A 27,543-nucleotide genomic window follows, 5' to 3' on the forward strand; every position below is an offset into this window, starting at 1 on the left:
TTAATCATGCCATTTAACCACACACTTGGAAAACTATAGGTTCTATAACTATCTTAGTTCTTTGACTATCTACCTTAGTTCTGCTCTAGGAATGACGCAAGAACGGATGACAGATAGACTTATCTATTAACAAATGAACTGGCATCATTTTTATGTAACGTATGAACGGATGACAGATAGGCTTATCTATTAACAAATGAACTGACATCATTTTTATGCAGCCCTAATTTGGCCTAATCCCAGATTTGCCTCTAACTCAATCGAACTATCTGCCTTGGCTTTTTCTACAGCTAGCCATGGCTTGAAGCCTACAACTACTTGATTTTTAATTTAAACCCCTGTTAGAATTCCTCTGTGTCTTCTCTTTGCCGAAGCAAATCTTCCATCTGCAAAAAGCTTAAATGCGAAGGAATCTTATGATTGACAAAAAATCTAATGTTTCATAAAGTTGATCTTTGCATGAAAATTTTACTCCTTGCAATACTTTAATGGCTAAATTCACTAGGTTGTCATTTAAGCATGCGCTTTGTACTAGATATATAGGTATCTAGACATCTAGACACAACATCTCAACAAGCTAGATATCTCAACAGACAGACATCTCAGACAGACATCTCAACAAGCTAGATATCTCACTTACTGGGAAGCAGGTCCGGACTAATTACACTTCAATTAAAGCAAAATTTTAAATTTATACAAAAAAATTGTAAAGAAGAGAAGCACACTCATGGGCGTAATTTCAGTATTTCGACTGAGGGGGTGTATATTTTGGGGTAGGGGATACTCTAAAGAAGAAAGAGGCCCTCACCCGGAAAATTTTTGAAAAATACACGCCTAAATGTGTTTTTATAGCTGCCAGAAAACATGTTTTGAGAAATTAATTTATACTGGATAGCGAACAGCAAACACTAAAAAAAACAAAGGTCGTGTGGGCCTACCCTAAGTCTTCAACAGCTCATTTTCTGTTCAAGTGGTAGTGAAGAAAAGTTACTCTTTAGGAGAGACTTCATGGTTAATTTTAGAAGCATTACACAATAAATAATAAACGGCACACCCATATCAAATAAACATAAAATTCCCGATTTTGCGCCCGGCCGGCGATGGATGCTTATCAGTGCAATCTCGGCTCCCACCGTGCATGGCGCATATCTATTGTTGTACACTTACCCTATCAAACTTTAAAAAAAAACTAGCTTTATCGTAATTTTTGCCATATCGATATTAATTTAATAAAAAACTAACTCAGCATGTACCTCTTAACCTAGTGCAATTTTATGTTTCAAACAGTTCGCAGTAACGAACTGTGAGGAACGATCGACTCGGCTCAGCCAAATAGTGACCATAACTATAAAAAAAAAAAGAATGCTGATAAAAACAAATACATAAAAAAAATTAGTTTTTCATGCTAATACCAAATATATATAATTCATTAAGTTTACAGTTATCCATCAAAAATTACGATAATGTCCCTGAGAAAATGTGCCTGATATTCAAAAAAGTGGCAAGATACCCCCATAAAGTCAAGCAATCTTAATGAAAATCACACCATAAGATTTAGTATATAAGAGAACCCTGTTGCGGAGGTTTCGAGCTCCTATTTACAAAGAAAAGGAACTTAGAATGTTTTGCCAGTAGAATGGTCATTGATGGGTCTTTATTTAATGTTGTTTTTCCCAGGAGTGATCGCATCAAACCAATGGTTCGAGAAGATTGGAAGAAGATTGTTTAAAGAAAAATGAAAAGTTCTAGAGCCTTTTTTAGCGACCAAAGATTGGAGGGCAACTGGCCCCTCTCTCAGGTCCCTTTTTTCAACATATATCCGATCAAAAACTTAAGATAGCCATTTAATTAGAATAGTTGCATTAGGGTTGGGCAAAGGACGGTCGCTGTAAGCTAAGCACCGTTGTTGGGAAACGTACAGACATTTTTCGGGGCAAATCTCCTGCAGAGTGAGAAGATTATCATGGGAAGAATTTTCTTTGGAGAGGAAAATTTCCAGGAGGAATTTTCCATAAAAAATTATAGAAGGGAAAATATGAAATTCTATTTTATTTTTTATAAAATATAAAATATTTTATAAAAAATATAAAATTATAATTTAATATAATATTAAATTATAATAAAAAATTATACGAACTGAAAGTATACTGTTTCTTTTAAATACCTTGGGATTGTAATTGATGAAACTTTATCTTTTAAGCAGCATGTAACTTTAACTAGTAAAATTCTGGCAAGAAATCTAGGTATAATCAAGAAACTCAAACATTTTTTTTTCCTAAATCTGTTCTCGGCCATCTTTATTTTTCTCTTATACACCCCTATATACTTTATTGTTCAAGTATCTGGCTCTCCACTTTTCCATCTATCCTTAAACCAATAAGAGTTATACAAAATCACGCAGTTAGGCTTTTAGCAGGGATTCCACCTCGTCAATCTGTTCGGGAATTTTATCCAACCTTGAAAATTTCACCAGCTGCGAGCCTCCATGAATTTTATGTATTGTGGTTTATTTTCGGATTACTGCAGGATATTCAACCACGCTGTTTTAGTGATTTATTATGCGTTAGGTCTTTTGTTCATTCACACGATACATGGGGTAGTGTTGATTTAAGTGTACCTAGAGACATTTCTTCCCGTTCATGTTTTTCCGTCTTATATAGAGGTACACGGAAATGGAATAGTTTGACGCGTAATATAAGGAGCATTGGAGACCCTGTTATATTTCGAAAAAACCATTAAAGAACTTCTTTTTTTAGATAATGAGTTTTGATTCATTCGTTTATTTTATTTATTGTGGGGGTTATGGTGATATGCAGTTCCCAAAGGAAAAGTAAAGTAATGATGTTGTTTTTTTTCATATTTATAGTTGAGTGTGGTGGTATTAGTGGTTTCGGTGGCCTAGTGTTCTTTGATTTTATGTATTTTGTTTTCTCTATCTCCCTCTCGGACAAGCTTTGCTTCTTAGGAGAGGTAGTAACCATTTTTTGTTTATTATATGTTTAATGAATAAATCCTTCTCTCTCCTGAATATCTAGGGACGGGACGGCGTTATTTTTTAAACGAAACACTTTTCCAAGGAAAAGACCAAACTAAATAAAAATGAAAGTCTCGCAGACAAACAATGAAGCTGGAAATAAGCAAAAAATAAAAAAAAGAAAAAAGAAAAAGAAGAATTGAAAATCTAACCCGAAACGTGCATGGCTTTATCTCCTATTCTAAGGGGTTCTTCCGTTAGTAAGCCATTGTAATTAGGAATTCCATTCTTGAAAATTGCTTTCTCTGTGCCGCTTAGATGACTATGGGTTGCTAGTCTCAATTCCAGCTCAATATCGCGGCACAACGGGTCAAGAATCTAGTAAAAATAAATAATAACATCATTAAATGAGCGAAGAACTACCTATATAATCGGTAGTATCTGATAAGATAATGGAAGTATCTGATACGGTGACTCCAAGCCGATCATTAATCTTCAACTATGAAAACAACCACGCAACATTATTTCTCCATTTCTCACAAAAGAGTACAATATACACTATTTTATTTTTATTTTTATGTCCGTCATTCGACAGGGCCTACTGCGAGTGGACAGATAAATAAATAATAGAGGCATTTGACCATCAGTATTTTTCACCCGATACCCTTTTATATAGAGTTTCTGATAGTTCAACAGTCTTCCTTGAATATATTTTTAGTTATTTAGAAGGTTCAGTGTTAAAGCGGATAAAGTAAGCTCGCTCTTGAGTTTCAAAGTTTCATATGCCACCATAACTAAAATACAACTTTCACTGTGCTCATGAAATAAATTCTCGTATGCATTTACCAAGATATTTTAACAATTGATAGAGGGCCTTAAATACATCTGATTCCCTTTCATTTGAACTCCGAATACTGTCCAACTGGCTTTGTTTTGTTTATTGTTCCCTGCCTTAACCAGAAAATTGTCATGTTTGTAATAAGAAAAGTGATTTTATGATTTTTGCTAGTCGAAAACAACTATAAAAATGACGTTGCTATGTTAAAGTTAAGTGTTGTAGCAACCTTAGGTCAACCTCACCGACGAAGGATTTACAGCAGCAATACTCTGATTTTGTTCCTTTGTTACTGAAAAAAAAACTCCACAGTTGCCAACTAATCCAAATTTTTAAATTGGTTTGTCTCAAGAAGATTTTTCTATTCAAAAAAAAAAAAAGATGACATCATTCTAAAAGACGGTTTTAATATATGCTAAGCTCATATAACCAACTTTCATTCCGTATTTCTCGACGTCCAATTAATGTTTTTAGTTTTAAAATGCACCATGTCTACAAGCTAATGTCATATTACGTGTCTAAAAATATAACAGCCAATACAGTAATATAACAGTTAGCTAATATGTTAGTAACAAAAGTAACAATAAAGTAATATAACATTAGCTTGTAGGAATGGTTCATTTTGAAACTAAAAACTTTTACTGGGCGTCGAGAAATAAACCAATTTTAAAATTTCGAGGAGTTGGCAACTGTTGAATTGAATTATTGGCAATGGAACAAAATCAGAGTGTTGCTGCTGCAAAAGCTTCATCGGTGAGGTTGACCTAAGGTTGCTACAATCAAAAATCAAGCAATCTTATTGAGATCATAACCGAGCTAATGATCCTAAAAGATCGGGAGAGGGCTCATTCAAACAGAAATCCGAAGTTCTGGTGCCCTTTTAAGTTACCAAAAAGATTGGATAATAATTAGCTCCCTTCCCACGTCCTCTTTTCCCCCAAAGAGATCGTATCTAAATTTTGATATAGCCATTTAATTCAGCATATTTGAAAAATCCAGTAACTATGCCTTTGGAGATGACACGAACCCCAGTAATCCCTGGAGAAAGGGCGTTAAGTTACACAATTTGGCCATTGTTCATAAATACTATTGGCTATTGAGAAACATACACATTTATTTATTTTTTTGGAGGGGGGGAGTCTTCGAGGTTATTTATACAGGGATAATTCCCTGTGGGGAGGAAACCTTCCACAAGAATTTTTTCCAGGGGAAATGTGATACAGGAGGGAATGGGATTTCCTGGCATGATTTGAAATACGATTAAAATTTAAATAAAAAAGAAAAGTTTTAAACTGAAAATGAGGAGCAACAGCAAAACTTAGAATGAACAGAAATTATTCCATATACGATGGGGGGCTGCCCCCTCCTCCATCCATCACTCTCTACACTAAAGTTCGACTTGTTGTTATTTTTCTGCAAGAAGGACTGCTCAAACACTAGGGCCGTTGAATTTGAATGAAAAGTATTTTTACAGAACTTAAAGACTTTAGAGTAAAGAGCGAGGGATTGAGGAGGTGGCAGTCTCCCTCATGTACGGATTAGTTTATGTTCGTTGTAAGTTTTATCTTTCACATAAAGACTTAAATAACAGTTGAAAAACTACATTATTGCGTTGGATTACTATTCTTTATAGGAATTGCGTAGCTACTTGCAGGAAGATAGTTTCCCTACCTTGAATGTATCAAAGATGGATAAGAGATGAACCAATTAGTACAAATAAGGGCCCGCTCATCATTGACCATGAGCAAACCTTAAGATCGTTACTTTCAAGTCCCTCCTTTCAATAAGGGAATAATCCGAACAATAAAAACATGGAGCCTGCAAGCACTTGGGTTGTATGGTCCAACGGTCAGGAATTTCTCGATTGACATATCATTAGCTGCACATACCCTCCTACTAAATTTCCATTTATTTTGAGCACTTTAGCACGGACGAGTCAGACTCCCTTGACCCAAAGAAACTTGACTCATAATTGTCAACTGGAATTGGAGGTCAAAAGAGAGGAATATGCCAATAAAATCATCTTTCTTATTTATCATAGGCCCATGGCACCTTTGCCCCTTAGCTAATTAGGAGTTGAATTTGCAGGGAGCCAACTTTGTTCTTCTAATCATAACTGCATAAGATTCTTAAGTAATTTCTCTTAAAAAAAAATAAATCTGGAGTTGTTCTAAAAATCTGGCAGTGAAAGGTATACGGGTTTTGGGGGGACACTGGCTCACACCTTTGCCCCTTAGCTAATTAGGAGTTGAACTTGCGGGGAGCCAACTTTGTTCTTCTAATCATAACTGATAAGATTCTTAAGTAATTTCTCTTAAAAAAAAAAAAAAAAATCTGGAGTTGTTCTAAAAATCTGGCAGTGAAAGGTATACGGGTTTTGGGGGGACACTGGCTCACATATTTGCCCCTTAGCTAATTAGGTGTTTGACTTGCGGGGAGCCAACTTTGTTCTTCTAATCATAACTGCATAAGATTCTTAAGTAATTTCTATTAAAAAAAAATCTGGAGTTGTTCTAAAAATCTGGCAGTGAAAGGTATACGGGTTTTGGGGGGACAACCCGTTAGGTGTTTGACTTGCAGGGAGCCAACTTTGTCCTTCTAATCATAACTGCATAAGATTCTTAAGTAATTTCTCTTAAAAAAAAAATCTGGAGTTGATCTAAAAATCTGGCAGTGAAAGGTACATGGGTTTTGGGGGGATACTGGCTCACTTTGTTCCTCAAATCGTATAGATTAATCATTGCACATTTGTTATCTAAACAAAGTGCAATGTGCCTATTTTCCCAATTAAAAGTCTTAGATGGAAAGGATGGGGGTTGGGGTAGGAGGGGTAACTATCCAACTTTAGTTGTCTAGTCATACAGATTTGAAATAGCTCCCAATTCAAGCAAGGTGCAACATGAGCCCCGTTCTGAGGAAAAGTTAAGATGCGGGGGGGGGGGGGGGGTGGAGTTCAGAACGATCTTACGGCCCTATATTTGGTTCCCTCAATAATGATAAAAATCCTGGTTTGAATCCACTTCAAATAAATTGCAAATATGTACCACTTTGCTAAAACAATTTTGGGGAGAAGGGCAGAGGGATGACAAACTTTGGAATAGAGAAGCAGATGTTGCGACGGACAATAACCCAAGAGCAAAACAACTGGTGTAACAAGGTGTAACACCAGGAGGCTCGTCCGGTTCAGGTGGTGCAACACCTAAAACCCTTGAATGTCAACTTTGATGGAAATCATCCGCCATTTGCAAGGTATTTAATTTTTGTGTTTAGACTCACGGCAGTGAATGATTTTTAATAACACAGGAAATTGGTAGTAGGGTGCGAGATGTTGGAAGGGACACAGGCCCAAGGGGTCCCTTTTGGGCCGCCTGATGACACAGTTTATAAGCCTGGTTTTGTACATGAGCCTATTTTCATCTAGAAACAGATGGGATATGATGTATTTTAAGCAACAACAACAACAAATCGATAAACAAATATAACATACTAACCCACATAAATAGCCTGTAAAGGAGGGGCGAAGCGGAATTCAAATACTATTCAAAGAATAAGTCATAACAGTAAATACAAATTTTAATAAATAATGAACAATAAACAAAAAAAACAACAGCTAGGGATAAAGAGAAAGCAAGGGAGAGAGAGGAAGACAGAAAGAGAGAGGGAGAGAGAAAGAGAGGGAGAGAGATAGAGAGGGAGAGAAAAAGGGAGGGAGAGAGGAGAGATTTAAGCAGTTTTCAAGAATTTGCCTTGACTACTCAGCAAAAAATAGACCGAGAACCAACGGTGAAAAATAATTCAGACGATAATTTTTTTGCAAGTTTTTGAAGGTGCCCAATGGTCTCTACCGAAGGTGTTTGCCTTAGTTCTACCCTAGGAAGGATGGATGTATGATAGACTATCTATCAACAACTCAAATGGCATAATTTTTATACAATTCTGAAAAAGATTATACCAGCTTTGCCTCTCGCTCAGACTACCTGTCTTGGCTTTATCTCCAATTAGCGATGGCTTGATGGTAACTTGATTTTAATTCTTGATTTTAATGCCCCATTGTCGAGCACAATCAGGAAGGTCTTCCATATATAAGAGGGAATTAAGGGATTGAAAACAGATCTCCTTGTTGGAGTGTACGGAGTTTGAATATTTTGAGAACAACGGAGCTGGCAAGATGACCGATAAGATAAAAGAATGAGGTAAATGTAAGGTATAAGGAGAGAGGATTCCCCACAGGCCCCTGAAGTCTAGCATGTCACGCGAGATCACCTCATTTCCAATAAATCTACCAAGCACCGCAAGATTACATTACTCCCAATAAATCTATCAAGTGATGCGAGATTGCATCGCCCTCAACATAAATTAACAATTCCTATTACGTAACAGCTACCGGCATCCACTTGCATAAAAAAAACCGCAATTACGTAATAACCAAAAAAAATCCCGAAGTATACAAAACCTATTACTTAACAATCAAAAGTAAACAAACCCTATTACGTAATATCCAAAGAAAACAAACCCAATTATGTAACAACTAAAAGTAAATAAACCCTATTACGTAGCATACAGGTGTACTTTACCATTACAGGTACGCTATAGTACTACGAAAGACCCAGATTCGCATAATAGCGTCGTGAGGGATTGGTAACTCCGTTAGTATACCCCTTTGGCTATCGAAAAAAGCCTTATGGCGTCACTACTGATTGAATAGGTACGCCATCAATTTTCTAAGACATGGGAGTCCTTCTAACTTTTCTAATAGTTCTGAAGAAAGATGGCTGTTGTTCGTCCGAAATATTAGTTTTACTCATCCAGTATTTTCGTTTGCCTTAAAAACATCACTCTTGATCTCTATTCAATTAACTTTGCTTTTGATATGATGAGAAGAAAAAATAGACTAAACATCTATCTTTACTAAGTCAACGGTGTTGCGCTGACTATGACAATTAATATGACTATGACTTATGATGCATTTGAAAAAAAGAATACACAGCATTCTGGCACACAACTCTTCCATCTTTGAGCACATTTGAGCCAAGTAACAAGTATTTAATTTCAACAGGCTATTAAAGTATGCAGGGACAGGACCAATGTCCTATTTTTTTTTTTTTTTTTTTTTTTTTTTTTTTTTTTTTTTTTACAAATTCGATACTATTTAGTACATCTTACCAGTGATACGAGATTTCGCGTGATTTCTTCGACAACACATTCTTGAACCTTAGCACCATTTTTGAGATTACGAAGATGTTTGAATATATCACAGTATCTGTTTACTACAATCTGAAAAAAAAAGAGATTTTACACAAGATAAAACAAAATCAATGAATTATTTTAAAATATACACACAAAGAATATAGAAACCCTAATAAGACAATACATAATATTTCACCAAAAATAGATAATATTAGCCAGAACAATCCCAATTCCATCAGAAATCAAAATAGTAATCGTCTTAAATAGTGGCTAATGCGCTAATTATACTGAAAATTGAATTTTTCCTAAAATACTAGAGCTAACAGTAAACGTAACGAGCTAACAGTAAACGTAACAAATCATCTTGTAATTATAGTATATATTTTTTACCTGTAAAAAAGCCAAACACTCAGATCGATTCAGAGAGCATTTGAATGAATCAAAGACGACGTTTTATTTTACAGTATATTTAAATATGTTATATTTAAAGAAAATCAATTTTGTATACTTCAGCTGCATTTTATTTAGAAGATATTGGATTAATATTCTCCTTTTCTAGATAATCTATGTTCTTTGGAGGCAGAAAAATTTATTTTACAAATGAATTTGTTTATGTTATTTGATGGGTAATCGCTTTTGTAATTTACGACTAGTTTTTGTTAGGTTAATAGGATAATTAGTCGCTAGAATGGACAATATAAAACAATTTCTTCAGAACTATCATATTAGTCATCTCTCAGCACAAAGGATTAAAATGGAAATATTTTCCAAATGTTTGTTGAAAGACAACCCCCCCCCCCTAAAGAACAAGAAAATTATAATCAAAAATTCAAATTCTCCTTTAGAGGGTGCCAAAACGTCAAATTTTTACATAGCTACTGATAAAAAACATGAAGTACAATCTTAAAGACCCAATATTAATATTAATCTCGTCAAAGTCGGAACTCATAGTTCTAGTTTCCTACTCTTTTATCAATAAAAACATTTTTCAGCTGTAGCAAAAATGCACTGATGGGGGTCGGGAATGGGCAAGATGGGGGTCGGGAATGGATTGAGGCAACAGGGTTGCTCCCTCCCCTGCAAAAAGGCTGAGAAACTGAAACATCAAAAATAGGCTGTCGTCACCCCATGTGCCACGAATAGCTCTAGGGGATATTTCCTTTTTTCCTTCTTGTTAATACCACGCTGCTTTCAAACCCTGAACTCTTTGTATTAAGACACCCCCTCCCTTCAACCTCCATTCTGTGTGCACCTAATCATTACAAAACTTTTGTCAAAAATAGTCGTTTCACCTCCGTGAAGCCAATCTCTTTCTGAGTTCACCTCATAACAGCATGTTTGACAACTCCATAAGTCGTGTCTTTCCGCATATTTTTTATAAAAATTGGAATTCTTAAAAGAAATTCAGCTTAAGCCAAAACTCCTAAAAAGAGCAATATTTTTTTTCTATGATGTTTTGGTGAAGAAAAAAGTAAAGCAACGACCGTGAAGAAACATTAGTTAATACCACACAGCATTAACTACTGCACCTACAAGCAACTCATGGCAGCACGAAACTACCTGAAACCAAAGCTCCTTTACCGTCCTACCCTACCCGAGCTTCACTATTCATATCTTCGAATGAAGTTTCTACTTCCTCCAAATCAGTCACTATTACCACATGGAACAATGTGGTCAATATATCATCAGTAACTCAACCATTCTAACCGCTTGCCTTCACTATGTAACAAGACAGTGGAATCAAACAAAGCTATTACACAAATTATCGTTTAGGAAAACTAAAACAGTAAATTTTGATAACAGGAGGTATATCGCCAGTAGGAAGTAAGAAAAAGAAGAACAATCAAACGAACAATGTTGACAAACAGGAAATAATTTAAACCAAATCAATTTAAAAGAGGGAACAATTTAAAATCAAAAGAAAAAATGAAACCGTATGTACTGTAAAGGCTTCATGTAAAAACCGAGATGGTGGATCCTAAAATCAATTAGCTACTCTTATCAAAGTAAAGAAGCAACTGACATTAAGGTTATAAAAACACCTGACAAAGAAACTTAATAATTCAACTGAGAAATAATCATTTTATTAGCAACCAATGCAGCTTTTTGCTTGGGTTTTTTAGTTAACTTAATCCCTTGGTGATTTCGCCCAATAGAGTTAAATCTTTGCCAATACGTCAAAACTTTGAAAATAATATCATAAATTGACCCCACTTCCATAGATAAACCTCTCAACTTTAGAAAGCCCCTGCCCTTTTTCTACTTTGTCAGAACATATTTCTATTTATACTGATCGTTTGGTACAGTTTGAGGAAGCAACCGCTTTTTCTAAAGTAGAAGACGTTACTCAAAGAGTTAAAGAAGCCATGGAAATAAAACACATATTCTCGTGATTTGTCAAATAACAGAGATACAGTTAGTTGAAAAATAATTTATGGTGACTCAGTCATGCAAAATCGGAGCGTTCTATTAAGAAAACAGCAATCACAGTCATGGTTGAAGTCAGACTAAATGTCATTGTTTTTCTACTGGTAAAAAAAAAACATATTGGTCAGTATTGTTCGGAACACTTAGAATAAAATGCATGATCGAATTCCAATACCAGCTTGCTCTTTATTTGGGTGGTACCAGTCGTGTTTCACGACGAGATTCAATTGTAAAATTGATTCAATGAAAAATTTAATCAATCCAAAAGAGTCTTGCAAATAATTTTCAAAGAAGGCAAGGTGTGATATTCTCTGCTCCAAAAAAAGCTAGTTTGGAAACCCTTGAGCGCAGGAGGGTTTTTTTTATGCCTCCTTTTTGCAAAAAAATGCATTAACAAACCCTTGGAAGGCAAGTATTTTCCCCAAGCGTCACTCCCCATCCAGATTATGGCCACCTCGAGCTCTTTCTGAGCCCGTCCCTATTTTGTCCCCCATTCGCTGCGTTCCTTCCAGATATGATAAAACTTTAGTGCTCTTCATCACAGAGAAAATGAATAAATTGACCCATCAATTTCTCCCTTTTTCGCTCTTTCTTTATTGGCTAATGGTGCCACCAAGGTTCTTGCACTTATTCTTTTGTTCAGCCCCCCCCCCCACTCTTTTTTTAATGTCACTTTTCATTTTTATATATTTTATATTTCTTTCTCCTTTTTGTGTTTATTAACTTATTTTTGTCCCCTTCTCCTTTTTTGACCAATTTTTATCTTCTTAGCTTTTTTTTTTACTTTATGCAGTTAAATTAAATTAAAGACTTTTTAGTGTACCTTTTAGTTTTTATCGACATTTATATGTCGTTTTTTGCATTTATTCGTTTATTTTGCCCCCTCCCACCTGTTTTTTTAATATCCATTTTAATTTTTTCTGACTTGTATTTGTTTAAGTTTTTCATTGACTTTTTACGACTCACAGAAACTATATGATTTGTCGAGTCCGAAGTCCAAACTCAGCCTTTTGGGGGCTTGTGATAGCGATTATTTTAAAATAAATATCTTATCTAAGCGGTATAGTTCTGGCTCAATAAAATCTCGATTGTTCATTTCAAACCGGCTCTAAATCTTCGTTCAAATTATCCGTACTATGCATCCGTAGGCCCCACACAGGACACGTATATTCTAAGATAGGATGTATAAACATGTTCAAAAATATTTTTATAAAGGACATTCAGAAAAACTGAACCGCCGCAAACTAATAAGTGGGCATACTGCACAGTGCCATATCCATGATTTTTTTTTCAGGTGATTTCACAATAGGATTTTTAGAGAGGTTTAAATAAAAAGACCTAAAAAACGCATAAAAAATTTGTTTATATTCATTTTTGTTACGTTTTTACGAAGCGGAAAAATATTTAGGGAGGGTGGGGGCCAAACCCCTACCATCCACCCTGGATACGGCCTTGAGACTACACTATTGTCCATTTTCAGCCGAATGGCGCCAAGAGCGTAAAACGCGGTGTCGGGGATCAGTCGGAACACTAAACGATGTGGTCGAAGCGCTAAACAAGGCGCTAGACAAGGAGTCAGAAAAAACGCACTGGATCACAGAAATAAAGGCAGTTGGATACCACGGCTTTGGATCGGCTTTGGATCACTTTAATGGATTGAGCCTCATCACTTTGGTTTTCATTCCTTGGAGTTGGAGGCTACATCTGCAACGTCATTGAAAAATGGTTCCATTACTGAATTTGAGACATATTTTCTCATTTCTCTATGATAAATTTCAGAAGCTGCAAACTTCGCAACTTATGGTGCGGCACTTTTCAGCTAATCTCACTCGGAACCGAGGTTACTCGGGAAGAGTGAGTAGATACACTATTAGGGACTTCGTGGAAAGTCAATAGGCAAGCGGAATGCACTTTTTGGCAACCATAAAATAACCATAAGCAAGGGATTGAATTAAATATAAACACGAACAGAAAGCTGCATAAATGAACTATTGCTCAACAGACTAATTAAATTCTTTGTCAACTGCATTTATTATCCTAATGTAAGTTGCTACTGTGTTATGATGGGAATAGCTCATTCATTGCATGTCCAACTTCCTTAGTTCTTACTTAGACTGGTTATTGTACATGTTGAATTGATTTTTTTTCATTTTATTCTCTTTGATTTAAGATAGTTCGTTTAAAAAAATTTAATCTGAGGACGCCTTGTTGTGATACAAGCAAAACGAACGTTAGATTTTTTTTCATCTTTCGCGTCCTACTGGGTTGGTTTCATGATGTATTTCGTTGGTTTGATCATTGTAGGACAGTTCGGAACTAGATGTTTTAGTTTTTCATTTGATATGCCGTCGCTCAAAGGAGTTTCTCCTATTGCCATTAGGTAATAGCTTTCAATACACTTGGTATATTTTCTACAGCATTTTGGACTAAGAATATTTCAAAACATTGCTTGACAGTGTACATAAAGTCGGCCATCACAACACTAAAACCACAAGATTCAGCTTTTAGGATTCAACCGCCAAAAATCCATCCGACCGAAATTTTACCGACTGCGACCCAAAATTGAACGCAATAGCACCCAAACACCAGAAAATCCAACAGCAAAAAATCACTCCACATAAAATTAAACCCAGCAAAACTAAATGAAAACAATATTCGATCCGTGCAAAATCCAATCCTTGCGAAGTTTGGCCCCGCAAAACTCATTTGAGCCCATATTGTTTATACTTGAATTAAAATAAAACATATTTATTCCACTTACATTTAGACTTGAGAGCTCACTTTTTCTTGAGTAGAAATCCGAAAGCCAAACAGAAAGCATCGTTCTGTGCCAGTAAAGGAAGGAGAAGTCATTAGCTGTTTCACATCTTTCCTAAAAACAAGTTGTTGTCGGTAGGTAGGTAGGTAGGTGACTTTATTCAAAAGCAATACTATAAACTTTCATTCATCAGCTAAAAAAAAATAGGCCACAATGGCCTGTAAGCATAGCTGACATCTAATACGATCTATTTCTTTAAAATATTTCCCTTGTCATTAAAAAATAAATAAATAATATAAATAAAATACAAATTAACTACATGATCATTTTAACGAAATGAGGAAGGGTAGATACCCTTCTCTCGGTCTAAAATACTCAGCATTACTAATTGTTCAGAAGATGAGCCTTGAGGCGGCGTTTCAGCTGAGGTCCAAAACACCCCAAAAGATTTTTTTGTTTTCCATTAGGCTCGTTTTGGCCCAGTAATTCACGACTATAAATTAAAACTCATCAAGTAGGGATAAGAAGTTTTTTAGCCCATTTCCACACTCCTTAACAGCTGTCCTCTTCACCCAGGGTATAATTCTTGAAAGTCTTGGGACTATCACAAAAACAAGTTTTTGAGTTGAGTCCCATGTTTAGGAGGCCTGAGTCACAGCTAAAAGAGGATTTTCAGTTCTTTCTAGCTCCATCTCCGAGGGTGTCAGATTTTCTTTTGTTTTTTTTTTCTTGTGATTGAGGTTTTCATGGGCCAATGACATTAAAGATATCAGTTTCAAGTGAAACCCATGCGATGGAATTCGAGGTGAGCCCAGATCCCATGGTAGCATTGGCCTTATGCGCTCCTGAAGTCAAAGTCACGGAGTTTCTTTTTGGCAAAGATGTTGCCAAAACAACGTCTAAAGCCAAATCCGTGGCGAATTTGAATAAATTATTTGGAAGACCAAAAAACGTGCAAGGGGGGCGCTACCGCTGTCGCCGAGGGCAAAACAAGGCTCCCCGTCCAATTTATCGCAGAAAGTAGGGCCAGGACCGTCAAGAGCGGCCGAAATTCCAGAATTTTCAGAAAAAGGATTGCAAATAGCAGGTATGTACCATTTAACATACCCTGGCCTTGATTTTTATGATTTTGTTGTGAAATTTAATAGGCAGTCACAACATTTGGCTGATAATTTTAAAGCACGAAGAATTAGTAAGTTTATCTCAGAATGGCAGTCAATAACCAGTGATTAGAATATTTTGAATATTGTAGCTTTAGGCTACAAGATTGAATTTGAGAAAACACCCTTAAAAGCTTTGAAAACAAAAAACAAAACCTTTACGTTTGAAGAAATACAGGCTATAAGAAAAGAAGCAGATATTTTATTGCATAAAGGGGTTATTATTAAAGTGCCAGAGTTCAGAATAAAAGAAATATTTTGTGTTCCTCCCATTTTTACGGTCCCAAAGAAATATGGGTCTTCTCGGTTTAATCTGAATCTTAAAAACAAAACGAAAGCATTAAATATTACCATTTTAAAATGGAAAGTGTTCAGTCTGCGGTTCTTTCGATCACCCATTCGTAAGATAACTCGATTTTTACGTTTTCCATTCCGGTTTCCCCCTCCAACTTCTCCAAATGTTACCGGATGTAGTCGAAATTTAAAATAAGAGTTCTAAAGCACAAGTTCTTTCTAGATATCAATTTTCATTAAGATCTGATCACCCTTTCGTAAGTTACAAATACCTCGCTTTTTCGAATGAAAGTTGTTTTGTTGTTTTTTCTTTTTATCTTGTGCTGAGGACGCCTAGTTTGGATAAAGGCGAAATATCCGCGTTGCTTTAGGCTTTCCTCACTACTGGCCGTAGTCTCGTTTGAGGTTTTTTTTACTACTAATACTACTAATAACTCACTGCGCACCAAGCCGCCTGAGGCCAACACAGCTACGCACGCTCCTCCTCCAACCTAATCTATTTAAAGCCTCCCTCTTTACACCCTCCCAGGAAGTTCCCATTTCCTTTAAATCCTTATTTATGACATCCTCCCAACCCAGACAAGGACGACCTGCTTTCCGTGTAGCCCCAGACGGTTGGCCAAAAAGGACAATCTTCGGTAATCTGTCATCCTTCATCCGTAGAACGTGGCCTAGCCATCTCAACCTTTCTTTCATTATAGCCCCAGAAAGCGGGATTGAACCACACTTTTCGTACAACCTACTGTTTGAAATACGGTCAGTCAGCCGGGTACCCAGAACAATCCGTAGGCAATTTCTCTGGAAAACATCTAGTAAATTTTCATCTGCTTTTCGGAGTGTCCATGCTTCAGAGCCATATTTGACCACTGTCATCACTGTAGCTTCCAATATTCTAATCTTGGTTTGTAGGCTTATCTTTCTATTCTTCCAAACTTTTTTTAACTGTGAAAAAACACCCTGAGCTTTAGCTATTCTACTTTTAACATCTTCACTGCTCCCACCATCTTTACTAATAATACTACCAAGGTAACTGAAGCTCCCAACCTGATCAATCTTTTCGTTACCTAAGGTCACCTGTTCATCTTCACTTATTCCTAGCCTTAGTGACTTAGTCTTCTTAACATTAATTTTCAAGCCTATTTTAGCACCCTGAACTCGTAAAACCTCTAAAAAGTCATTCATTTTGCTCACACTTTCATCTAATATGCTTAAATCATCAGCATAATCTAAGTCCAGGAGCGTTCTTCCTCCCCATTTGATTCCATGGTCTCCAATTGCCTTTCCTGTGCTCCTTAAGACGAAGTCCATCAAAATGATCCATATAAAGGGGGATAGAACACAACCCTGCTTAACTCCTGATTTAATACAAAACCAGTTGCTAACCTCATTTCCCACCTTAACCGCAGCAGTATTATTCACGTACATAGCGCAAATCACTTTAATGTATTTTTCTGGTATACCATATAACGATAAGACCTTTGTTAACGCTGTTCTATCAACAGAATCGAAAGCTTGCTCATAATCGATAAAACTAAGGACCAAAGGTGTTTGACAACGAAGGGACTTACTCAATTATTAACCTAAGAGTGAAAACATGGTCGACACATCCTCTACCTTCTCTAAAACCGCATTGTTCTTCCCTTAAAACTTTGTCTACAGCATGTCTCAGTCTAAAAAGTATCATATTACTCAGTAATTTGCTACCTACAGAGACTAGACTAATGCCTCGATAATTACGACATTCACTCTTGTCACCTTTCTTATACAGTGGTTTAATTAAGGTTTTCCTAAAATCATTAGGTACTTCCCCTTTTTTCAAAAATCATGTTCATAATCTTCATTAGCTTATTCCTAACCTCAGAGCCACCATATTTAAGGAACTCATTAATCATACTATCAGCACCTGGGGCCTTATTATTTTTTAATCCTTCTAGTACTGTCGCTAATTCTTCCTCACTAAACAAATCTTCCTTCACATCCAAGGTATCACAAACTTTTTCATTTTCATCTATATCTTTTCCTGCAACTGTATCTCGGTTTAGCACATTCTCAAAATGTTCCACCCATCTTTCTTTAACTTTTTCCTTATCACTAATTGTGGCCCCATTTCTATCTTTAACTGGGACTAGTCCGGATCGGCTACTCCCTTTCAATTTATTAACATGCCAGTATAATATTTTACTATTATGCCGTCTAGCCGCATCTTCCAGATCCTCAGCAATTTTATCCATCGCCTCCATTTCACATCTCCTTAGTTCATATTTTAATGCTTTCTCCACTTTCTTTACATTCCTTTTGTTTTCATACGACCTATCGCTCAGATAATTCTTATACAAACCCCTTCTACTCTCTATTAAACCTAAAGCTTTTTCACTAATATTCCTAGTTGCTGTCTTAGCACTCTTCCCTAGGACGCCATCAGCAACTTCACAAATTGTTTTTCTGAAATTATTCCATCCATCTTCCACATTGTCAAATTTTAAACCCTCAAGTTTAGTACTCAACTGTTCCTGGAATTTTTTTCTCAAATTTTCATCCTGAAGTCTACCAACATCATAACTTTCCGGGAGGGAGTTACTCTTCCGAAATTTCAGCTTTAAATTAACCTTAGACACTACTAGATGGTGATCTTTACTTTTAACATCAATAACAGCACTCCTATACACCCTAGTATCTTGTATTGATCCTGCTAGTCTTCTGTTTACAATAATATAATCAATAAGGTTTGCTGTCTTACCATCACGTGAATACCATGTCAACTTATGAGCCATTTTGTGACCAAACACCGTATTGGCTATAACTAGGTTGTTATACCTACAAAATTGCAAAAGCCTATAGCCATTACTGTTTTCTTTTCCTACACCAAATTTACCTAGGCTAGGATACCATCTATCCCTATTTCTACCAACCTGGGCATTAAAATCTCCTAGCAAAAACACCATATTTCTACCTGGTACCCTGTTTTTTTCCTGTCTTGAGGTTTTTTTTCGTGGAGTTTTATCTCTCTTTGTTGTTTATCCTCACTTTTTCTAATTTTTCTGAATTACTCTCACCCTCCAACTGCACCAAAGAGAACAGATCCGGTCCGGTTATTTTCACGTATATAGGACTTGTGCTTATTTTTCCCACCAAGTTTCATCCCGATCCCTCCACTCTAAGCGTTTTCCAATATTTTACGCCCCCCCCCCCCAACTCCCTCCAATGTCACCACATCTACCCGGGATTTAAAATAAAAGCTCTAAAACACGATATCTTTTCGAAAATCAAATTTCATTATGATCCGATCACTCCTTCGTAAGTTAAAAATGCCTCATTTTTTTTCCGATTTTTCAGAATTAACCCTCCCCCCCCCCAGATGGTCAAATTGGTGAAACGAGTATTTCTAATTTACTCTGATCCGGTTCCTGATACGCCTGTCAAATTTCAGCGTCCTAGCTTATCTGGAAGTACCTAAACTAGCAAAACCAGGACAGACAGACAGACGGACAGACTGACCAACAGAATTTGCGATCGCTATATGTCACTTGGTAAATACAAAGTGCCATAACAACGAAACCGGGTAACACAAATCCGTAGTTGAATTTCTGCCTTTTCAAGAGTGGGCCCTTTGTCTGGTGACGCACCAAGTATATTAGAATGACGTCATATCTGAATAGAGACGACGCACTTTTCTTACATATTTTAAGCCTCATACCGCTGCGTCCACGTCATTTATCTCTAAATGGATAAAAGAAGTATTATTTCTTGCAGGTATAGATATCAGTGTTTATGGTGCTCATAGCACACGGACTGCCTCAACGTCCCACCTTAAAGCAAAAGGAGTTGATGTGGACCAAATCGTAAGATATATAGACTGGACAAATGCCAAAACGTTTGCAAGGTTCTATAATAAACCAATTGAAAGTGGACAACAGTTATCTGTCTTTTGAAATTACTCATTGCATTTTGTTATATTTGAAATATCTTACTATAAATGAATTTTTGTACAGCAGCCTCTTGTTATGAATATCCGATTTCAATGCCACATTATACAGTCAATACCTAAAGATCTTTACAACAAAATCATTTGTTGTTAGTGAATACGACAAACCATGGATATCTCCAGCTATTAAATCCCTAATAAAAGAGAGGTCTCGCCTCTACTCCCGTGGTGATATAATCAACGGCAAGAAATTGCGAAATCAAATAGTCTCTTTGGTAAAGAAAGCCAAAGCTCGGTATGGTCGTGAAACCATGCCCTCCCAATTACTTACTTCAGACCCCAAAAAGTGGCACAACGCTGTGAAAAAAGTGGCCGGCCAAGCTTTTGACAGCAGTGTAAAGATCAGCAATAACGGTGGGTCCTTAATCAGTGCAGAAGAAGTGAGTGAATTCTAAACCAAGATCTGTACTACCTATCCAACTATTACGGCTCATGAAAATTCCACCATACTTGAAAAATGTGAGCCTGAGAACAACATAATAGTCAGTGAGTTTGATGTTTACACGGAATTACGGAAGATCAAACCGAATACATCTTCATACCCTGGTGAATTACCTGCCAAACTGCTACGTGAATATGCAGCCTTCATAGCATTACCACTGTCCAGCATCATTAACGAGTGTTTTGCTTCTGGCTATTTCCCGTCACAGTGGAAAAGGGCCTATATTAGAATTATTCCAAAAAAGCGCGCCCCTAGTGCATGCGACGATCTCCACCCGATCTCACTTACACCTTGTTTGGCGAAAGTAACTGAGGCCTTTATACTCAAGTTTCTTCTGAAACAAATTCATGGGCGTATTGATAAATTCCAGTACGGTAGACTCCCCAAGTGTAGTACTACAATCTACCTAGTACGGATGTTTGACTACGTCCTCCAATGGCTTGAAAAAGGTAGCTGCTTCGTCGACATTTGCGCAGTTGATTTCCGAAAGGCCTTTGACCTAATCCGCCACCGGACTGCAGGCATGAATCTCCAGGAAATGGGGGCCAAACGAGGCACCCTTGGCCTTGTACTTGACTTCTTAACTGGCCGAAAACAAAAAGTCTTTGCACTCCACAAAAACGATTCAGATTCATCATGGTCAGATACTCCTTGCGGGGCCCCACAAGGCACAAAATTAGTTGGAATAATTTTCCTGGCTGTAATTAATTCTCTGCTTAACCATCACGATGACCGTTACAAGTTTGTAGATGATCTGTTCCATAGTGCTCGCTTACCTGGTCGAAAACACTATCATAACAAAGCAGTTTTCAGACCAGTTATTTGATCAGCTAAAGACCGCATGCTCAAGTCATGATCTTACCATTAACGTAGCCAAGTCGAAGATAATTCGTTTCAACCCTCTGAAGCGGAATATAGATATGCCTCTAGTTCCTTTCCCGATTGTGAACGAAATAAAAATCTTAGGAGTAACTTTCACTAATGACTGTAGTATCAGTGCCATTATTAATTTAACCGTCCACAAGGCTAATGCAAGCCTTCAGACACTTACCAAAATGAGGCGTTTTGGGTGTGATACTGAAAGTCTTCTTCATGCCTACATGTGTTATGTTCGCCCGTTGCTCGAGTACGCGTGCCCGGTGTGGGGTCCATCTGCTATCCGCACAGCGTACCTATTACGCGACATAGAGTGCGTCCAGAAAAGAGCAACAAGGATTATACTCCGAAACCGTGGCATACCCTATGATAAAGCCCTCGCTAAATTAAATTTATCTCCACTTAAAGTCCGGCTTGAACACCTTATTCACCAATTTGGAAAATTCATCCTAGCCAATAAGAGCCACCGATCACAACTACCCGAGCCAGCCCCTCCTAATAGCCGAACTCGGTTACAAAATAAACTTGTACCCCCTAAAGTACGAACCAATCGATACGCCAACTCATTTGTGCCTTTCTTCACATCAGTTTTTAAAGCTGAGTTGTAGTGTGTGATTTTTGTTTAAATGTATGATTTTTGTGAAAAAACTGAATTTAGCTATGCTACGATAGTTTTTAAATATACCAATCTCTCTCTCTCTCTCTCTAATAGGGCTATTATTGGTCATTAGTGTTGGTTTAGCTCATGCTCAACTTTAAAATCTCAGTTTAACTAGAGGCGAAGCTATAGGCGCTCCTTTTGGAGTAGAATTGATAAATTAAACGAAAACTTACCAAGTTTGAAGTTTAATTGTAATTCTACTCCAAAGAAGGAGTGCCAGCGTAGCTGAGAATTCACCTGCCCTCCCAATTTCCCTTTCCGTTCAACTCTCAGCGTTTCATCATGAGCTTAACCACCGCATACTACAATGACTTTAAAATACTGGTTTTGGTCAATCGAGGCGATTGCACGCGTGTATCTCAGTTGAACTCTTAGCTACGCTGGCGCTCCTTCTTTGAAGTAGAATTACAATCAAACATCGTACATAAATTCAATAGGAAGGCAAGAGAGAAAAAAATAGCGGTATTTTCAAAGAGGCAGAACTAAATTAAAAGTCAAAAATGTTTTTATATCAGCACTTCTTATCGTTAGGAAACATATTTTTTCTAATCATCTAAGGTTTCATTTATCCATTCATGACGGTTCTGTACTAATAGCTTAGCTCGTTACAACAGTTCGATTTATCGCTCATGACAATCCGAGAGCTAACTTGTCAGCGAAAAAGCGGCAAAAATATGCTTAAATAATAAAACAACATAATTACTCCAGGTCACCCCCCCCCCATCGGCATCATAAACCATACATCAAAATATTTACATAAACTCTTTCCTATTTACATATATCCTTATTCACATCTTATTGACATCCAATGAAAGATGAAATAATGGAAAAAACAATGTCAGGACAGTTTGCTAAGGAAATGGACAGCCCGAATTTTATGAGCCCTACTCGATAATACAAAAGACCCAAAAACTGAATAATTTAGAAATGATGGAGAATTGTAGCTGGTCCTACGCCTTTGTTGTTTAACTACTTTCAGCTTTGAAATACACGATGCATTTTGTTTTCTTACTAGTTCTTGCTAGAAAAACAGCAGCCAATTGGGCAAATTTAACTTCAAATTCAAAAGACTATCATGACATTTTGTCATGTCTTTCAAAGGACTATCATGGCATTCAAAGGACTACGATGGCATTTAGGATGGTAGGGAATTTAAATATTAAGATGATACGCAGGAGCGAAACTACAGGCGTAGCAATAAAAACCCTTCAACCAGACAGCACGTTAGCTGAGGACAAATTGCCAGAAAAGAAGCAAAAACAGAAAAGAGAGCAAAAAAAGTAAAAAAGAGCAAAAAAGAAAAAAAGGTATTGACTAAACACAAACATTCATACCTGAAAAGTTGATAAGAATTCCAATTTCTTTAACAGATCTCCAATATGTGACCGTTCTTCTGCTGTAAGACAAGACAAAGATGATGGGCAAGAACATGCCAACGATAATCTAGCAAGAAGACGTCTTTCCTCCGTGATTGGCCCATTTAGACAGCGAGAAGCCAGATTTAAAAGAGCAGAAAAAACTTCTTGTTTTCCAATGTATTTTCTTTCTTCTTTCACTCGTTTCTAAAACCGAATATACTATACTATCCAAATGGACGTTTAGTTTAAATAGACATGCAATAACAAATATATCATTTTACACTTTTGTATTTCCCCAGAAAATCTGAGCTGTACAAGTTTACAACCGTTTATAGTATAGGTTCGCAAAAGTGGTAAACAGAAAAGAATAGAATCTTTAGCTCTCAGCAAGCATCCAAATTTAAGTGTCTACAGCAGATTTATAATGGATGAGCAGATAACCAGCTACGTAACGACCGCAATCAGAGGTAAATCATAACTCAACCAATATAGCAAGTCTTACCTGGTTCAAACATGTTAGAAAAAGCCAGAGAAAATAAAAAGCCAAAGCACATGCTGCCAAATGTCAATTATAAACTAGTACAAGGAAGTGTATAACTGTAAATTCAGCAACATTGTGTGCAATTGGAAGAAGAAGTTAGTGCCACCTTCATTAAAATTCAAATTACATGTAGGCAATATTAAAGAACTCAAGACTTAGAATGAACCATGTTAATGATCCTCTCAGCCAGTGAACTGGAAACTATTTGCCGAGAAGATGAATCAATAGGTGACTGTAAACCTTCAATTAAAGTTTTGCATCAATGGTGATTTTAATGGTTTTCGTCTTTGTTTTTTAAGATAGTACAGAGTAAACCTCTAGCCAATGTGTATATGACAATGGCAGTCCAAATGATGTGCTGTTCATTTCGATGTGGCATGATGTCATAATCAAGGAGTTTCAGACTCTTGTCGAAATTCTTTAGAATATATGCCTTCACAATTAAACTGCGCTGATATGTCGAATCAATATGTATAATTCTTTTTCAAAATCAGTGTCTTTTGGTATTGTTTTCACTAAATAGTTTCTTTGCAAATGTATTTTTAAAATGTCAGTTAGTATGGGCTACGGTTTACTCTTTACTACGTTGCTTCGTTAATGACCCTCTCAGCCAGAAAACTGGAAACTATTTGCTGAGAAAATCAATAAATAGGTGATTATAATCCTTATAATGAAGCCTTTTAATGACCCTCTCGGCCAGTGAACCGGAAACTATGACCCCAAAATATTATTTTATTCTAAATAAATATAGTTTGTTTTAATTATGATACTTTAGTTTAACTGCTGATGGCGATCACTGATGTATGTTGTCAAACTATCCAGAGCTTTCTGTATCTGTTTTTCACTGTCTAACAAAAGAACTTGTCCCTACTTGAACTTTTAATTGTTTGTCACAGGAAGGCAGTATGGTCTTCGAAAAAATACCTGCGATAGGAAAATTTTGAGTTGTCTTGTTCCCAATAAAACTTGAATTTTCTGCAACACTAGGGGAAAATTGAACAGGCCCCTTAAAAAAAATTTAAAAATCGACTAAATGTATTAATTTTTTATTACAGCCAGGTTTTGAATAACGAAAGGGTTAAAGCTTCACCATTCCGAATTTAACCTTTCACGTTGAACATACATTTTGCTAAATAAAAAAAATAAATAAACAAATAAATCCCAGTATAAAGTTCTTTTCACAGTTCTATTTAATGATCGTGTTTTCAAATATTAAGTACTAGTAGGTTAATGTAGTGTTTCATTTAAGCGTTTTATGATGATCGCTGATCAAAGTTTATTTTATTTTTGCCTTTTGTTTATGTTATTTTGCTTTATTCTTGGCCATATATTTGACTTTAAAATACACACTTATCTTATCTATCATACATTAGCAATTAATTGGTGACAATATAGTAAAACTTTTGAAACTTTCCTTGATATTTGGTTCGTTGTCGGTGTATGTCAACGTTTCATTATATTTAGTTTAAAGAAAAACTTGTCTACCAGACGTAATAATAGAATTCAACTCCAAATTGAGCTCCAATAGAAGGGGGGTCGCGGGCTTCCCAGAAACCTTACTCTATAGTCAGTCAATTGGTATAGAAAACAAAAAAAAGAGAAGGTCACACAACTGATATTAATTTCATTCTTATTCTGGTAATATTTATGTAGGTTGTGGTAACTTAAACCTAAAAAATCTATTGCATTGTTTCAAAACTTCTCCTTGACACCAACAACAAGATTGAAAACTCAATTTCAAAACCCAGTAGCTTAAAACACAAGCCGATTTTGCAAGAAATAATGAATGCATAAACTGAACTTTCAACAAGAATATGAATCGGATTCTACCATAAAATTGTGTATTTTGTTATGTAAAACAGTTCAAGAAGATGATTTTTCATTAGTTAAGGATCGTCAAGTTATTCAAAATTTAATCTGAAAAAATAGATGTCTAAGCTCCTGACCCAAGGCATAAAAAGTGACAAGATTGTTTCTTCTTCAGTATATGAAACGTAACAAGAACCTCCCACAGAGTCCTACTCCCACAGAGAATAGGATTTAAAAAGGGAGAGTCCTTTCCTAGTACTGTTTGCTGAGATGATCAATAAAACAAAAACATTCTTTTTGTATTCTCAAATAAAACAAAAAATGAAAGAACACTTTAACTTTTATAATAGCAACACAAGAGTTTATTAAAGTAGTCCTAAGTCTTTCGTCAGCAATGGGCTATTACATATGCATGTATGGGCCACTATCGCACCAAGAGAACAACTATTCAGAAGGACAAGAAATATTCTAGATTACAATTAGAAAAAAACTTACTAAAATCCTTTGAAGGGATGAAACAATTGTAAAACTTAAATGCTCCAAACCCATTGTTATTATCTTCAAAATAGAAAGCCATTTTTGTTTAAGGGCAGTAAAAATACAATCGGCCAGCTCAATATATCTTGTAATAGCTAATACTACTCCTTTGCTCATAGCTGGTACATAATTAGAGTGAAGACTAAGGATGATGTCAATCGTATTCTGTAAAGTGGAAGCCATGTTTAAACTCTGAAAAAAAAAAAATTTCCGAGATAACATCATGAAAGGACACAATCAATACTAATACCTGGCTCAGGTTGGTATTAAAGATATAACACAAAAAGTATTGTTTAACAAATACCACGTTTAACCAAGTTTTTTTTCACGGGCATAAATATACATATATAAATATATAAGAATATATAAATGTATATATATACATATATATATATATATATATATATATATATATATATATATATATATATATATATATATATATACATATATATATATATATATATATATATATATATATATATATATATATATATATATATATATATATATATATATATATATATATATATATATATATATATATATATATATATATATATATAGCCAATATTTCTATTATCCAAAAGAACAAACAAGGGTTTAAAATGAAGTAAAAGAAAGTATAATAATACATACAGAAATGATTTTTTTTTGGCAAATAGCATAACATACAAATTATCTATTGACACGTAGCTGGATAGAGGCTATTCAACTTATTCAGCTTACACAGGAAGCGAACCCGACACTGCTGAACCGCTAGTAGTTAAGTTAACCCGCACTCAGTTAAACCCGTAAGCTGAGAATCTGTTTTTCCTGTTGTTCGTAAGCTCTGAGGATTGTTGCAGGGGTTGCAGGAAAGGAAATCAACTTTGTCGAGTATGGCATCGAATTCCACTTTACATGCGTCCCCGTCGATTACCTTCCCGTCATATTTAAAATTCACTTCCATTCCTGTTTAGCATTTGCAAAGGGAGCACTATTAATAACCAAACGGTCTGAGATTAGTAAAAGATCCGATACTGAAACGCCAAGTCAACATAACTTGAAAAGTTCCCAGTCTGAACAGATCATCTGAACAGATCAGATGGTTTAAGTTAGTAGTGGTCACTGTTATGCCTCACAGCTAGAGGTCAAATGAAGACTTTCCAAACAAGCCTTTTTCTTTAGGGAGAGAGAGAATAGGGTGCTTTGATTTTTGGGGAAAAGGGCAGAATAGTTTTTTCTTCATCCCTCTTGAAAGAGTATATGCTGCGCTTCTTTTTCTTTCTTAGTTCAAATAACGAATCAAAAAATGAAACAAATAGCCAATCAAAGTAAACGTGCCTCGAAAAGTCATAGAACCTAGCTACCAAAAACCAACAAATAACCCATCAAAGTAAACGTGCCTCCCAAAGTCACAGAACCAAGCCATCAAAAACCCTGAACAGTTGAAACTTTCTGAACAGAGCATAAAATTGTCTAAGCTAGTGACCAAGACTAGTGAGTTATCTTAAAATGTACAAGTATATTTTCAAGTTTGGCTTCAGAGTCCCATGGGCTCAAATGCCTTAACAAAACAGTATGTTGAAAGTAAGGATCAATGTCCTAAATTCACTCAAATCGCACTAGTAGACAAGAATTAGAAGCATGAAGTTAAAAAGTTTTCCAGTTAACTATTTGAGCTGCAGATCTCTTTCTGAAAGTTTCTTTACGCTGGAAC

The 27,543-nt window shown here is 36.0% G+C and overlaps 1 protein-coding gene across 5 annotated transcripts in view; it reads right to left on the reverse strand.

Annotated features, from left to right (window-relative positions):
* LOC136037977 (WASH complex subunit 4-like) overlaps positions 1 to 27,543 on the reverse strand; it is a 117,835-nt gene that overhangs the window by 53,403 nt on the left and 36,889 nt on the right. For all 5 annotated transcript variants that reach the window (XM_065720871.1, XM_065720874.1, XM_065720872.1 and 2 more), the window contains 5 exons: positions 25,800 to 26,033; positions 22,931 to 23,158; positions 14,185 to 14,295; positions 8,973 to 9,083; positions 3,187 to 3,352 (listed from right to left, as the gene is read on the reverse strand). In XM_065720871.1, coding sequence (XP_065576943.1) covers positions 3,187 to 3,352; positions 8,973 to 9,083; positions 14,185 to 14,295; positions 22,931 to 23,158; positions 25,800 to 26,033 — 850 coding nt within the window. The remainder of the gene's footprint in view (positions 1 to 3,186; positions 3,353 to 8,972; positions 9,084 to 14,184; positions 14,296 to 22,930; positions 23,159 to 25,799; positions 26,034 to 27,543) is intronic.

This window comes from Artemia franciscana, chromosome 17, assembly GCF_032884065.1.
Source record: "Artemia franciscana chromosome 17, ASM3288406v1, whole genome shotgun sequence".
In the NCBI taxonomy this organism is placed as follows: Eukaryota; Metazoa; Arthropoda; class Branchiopoda; order Anostraca; family Artemiidae; genus Artemia; species Artemia franciscana.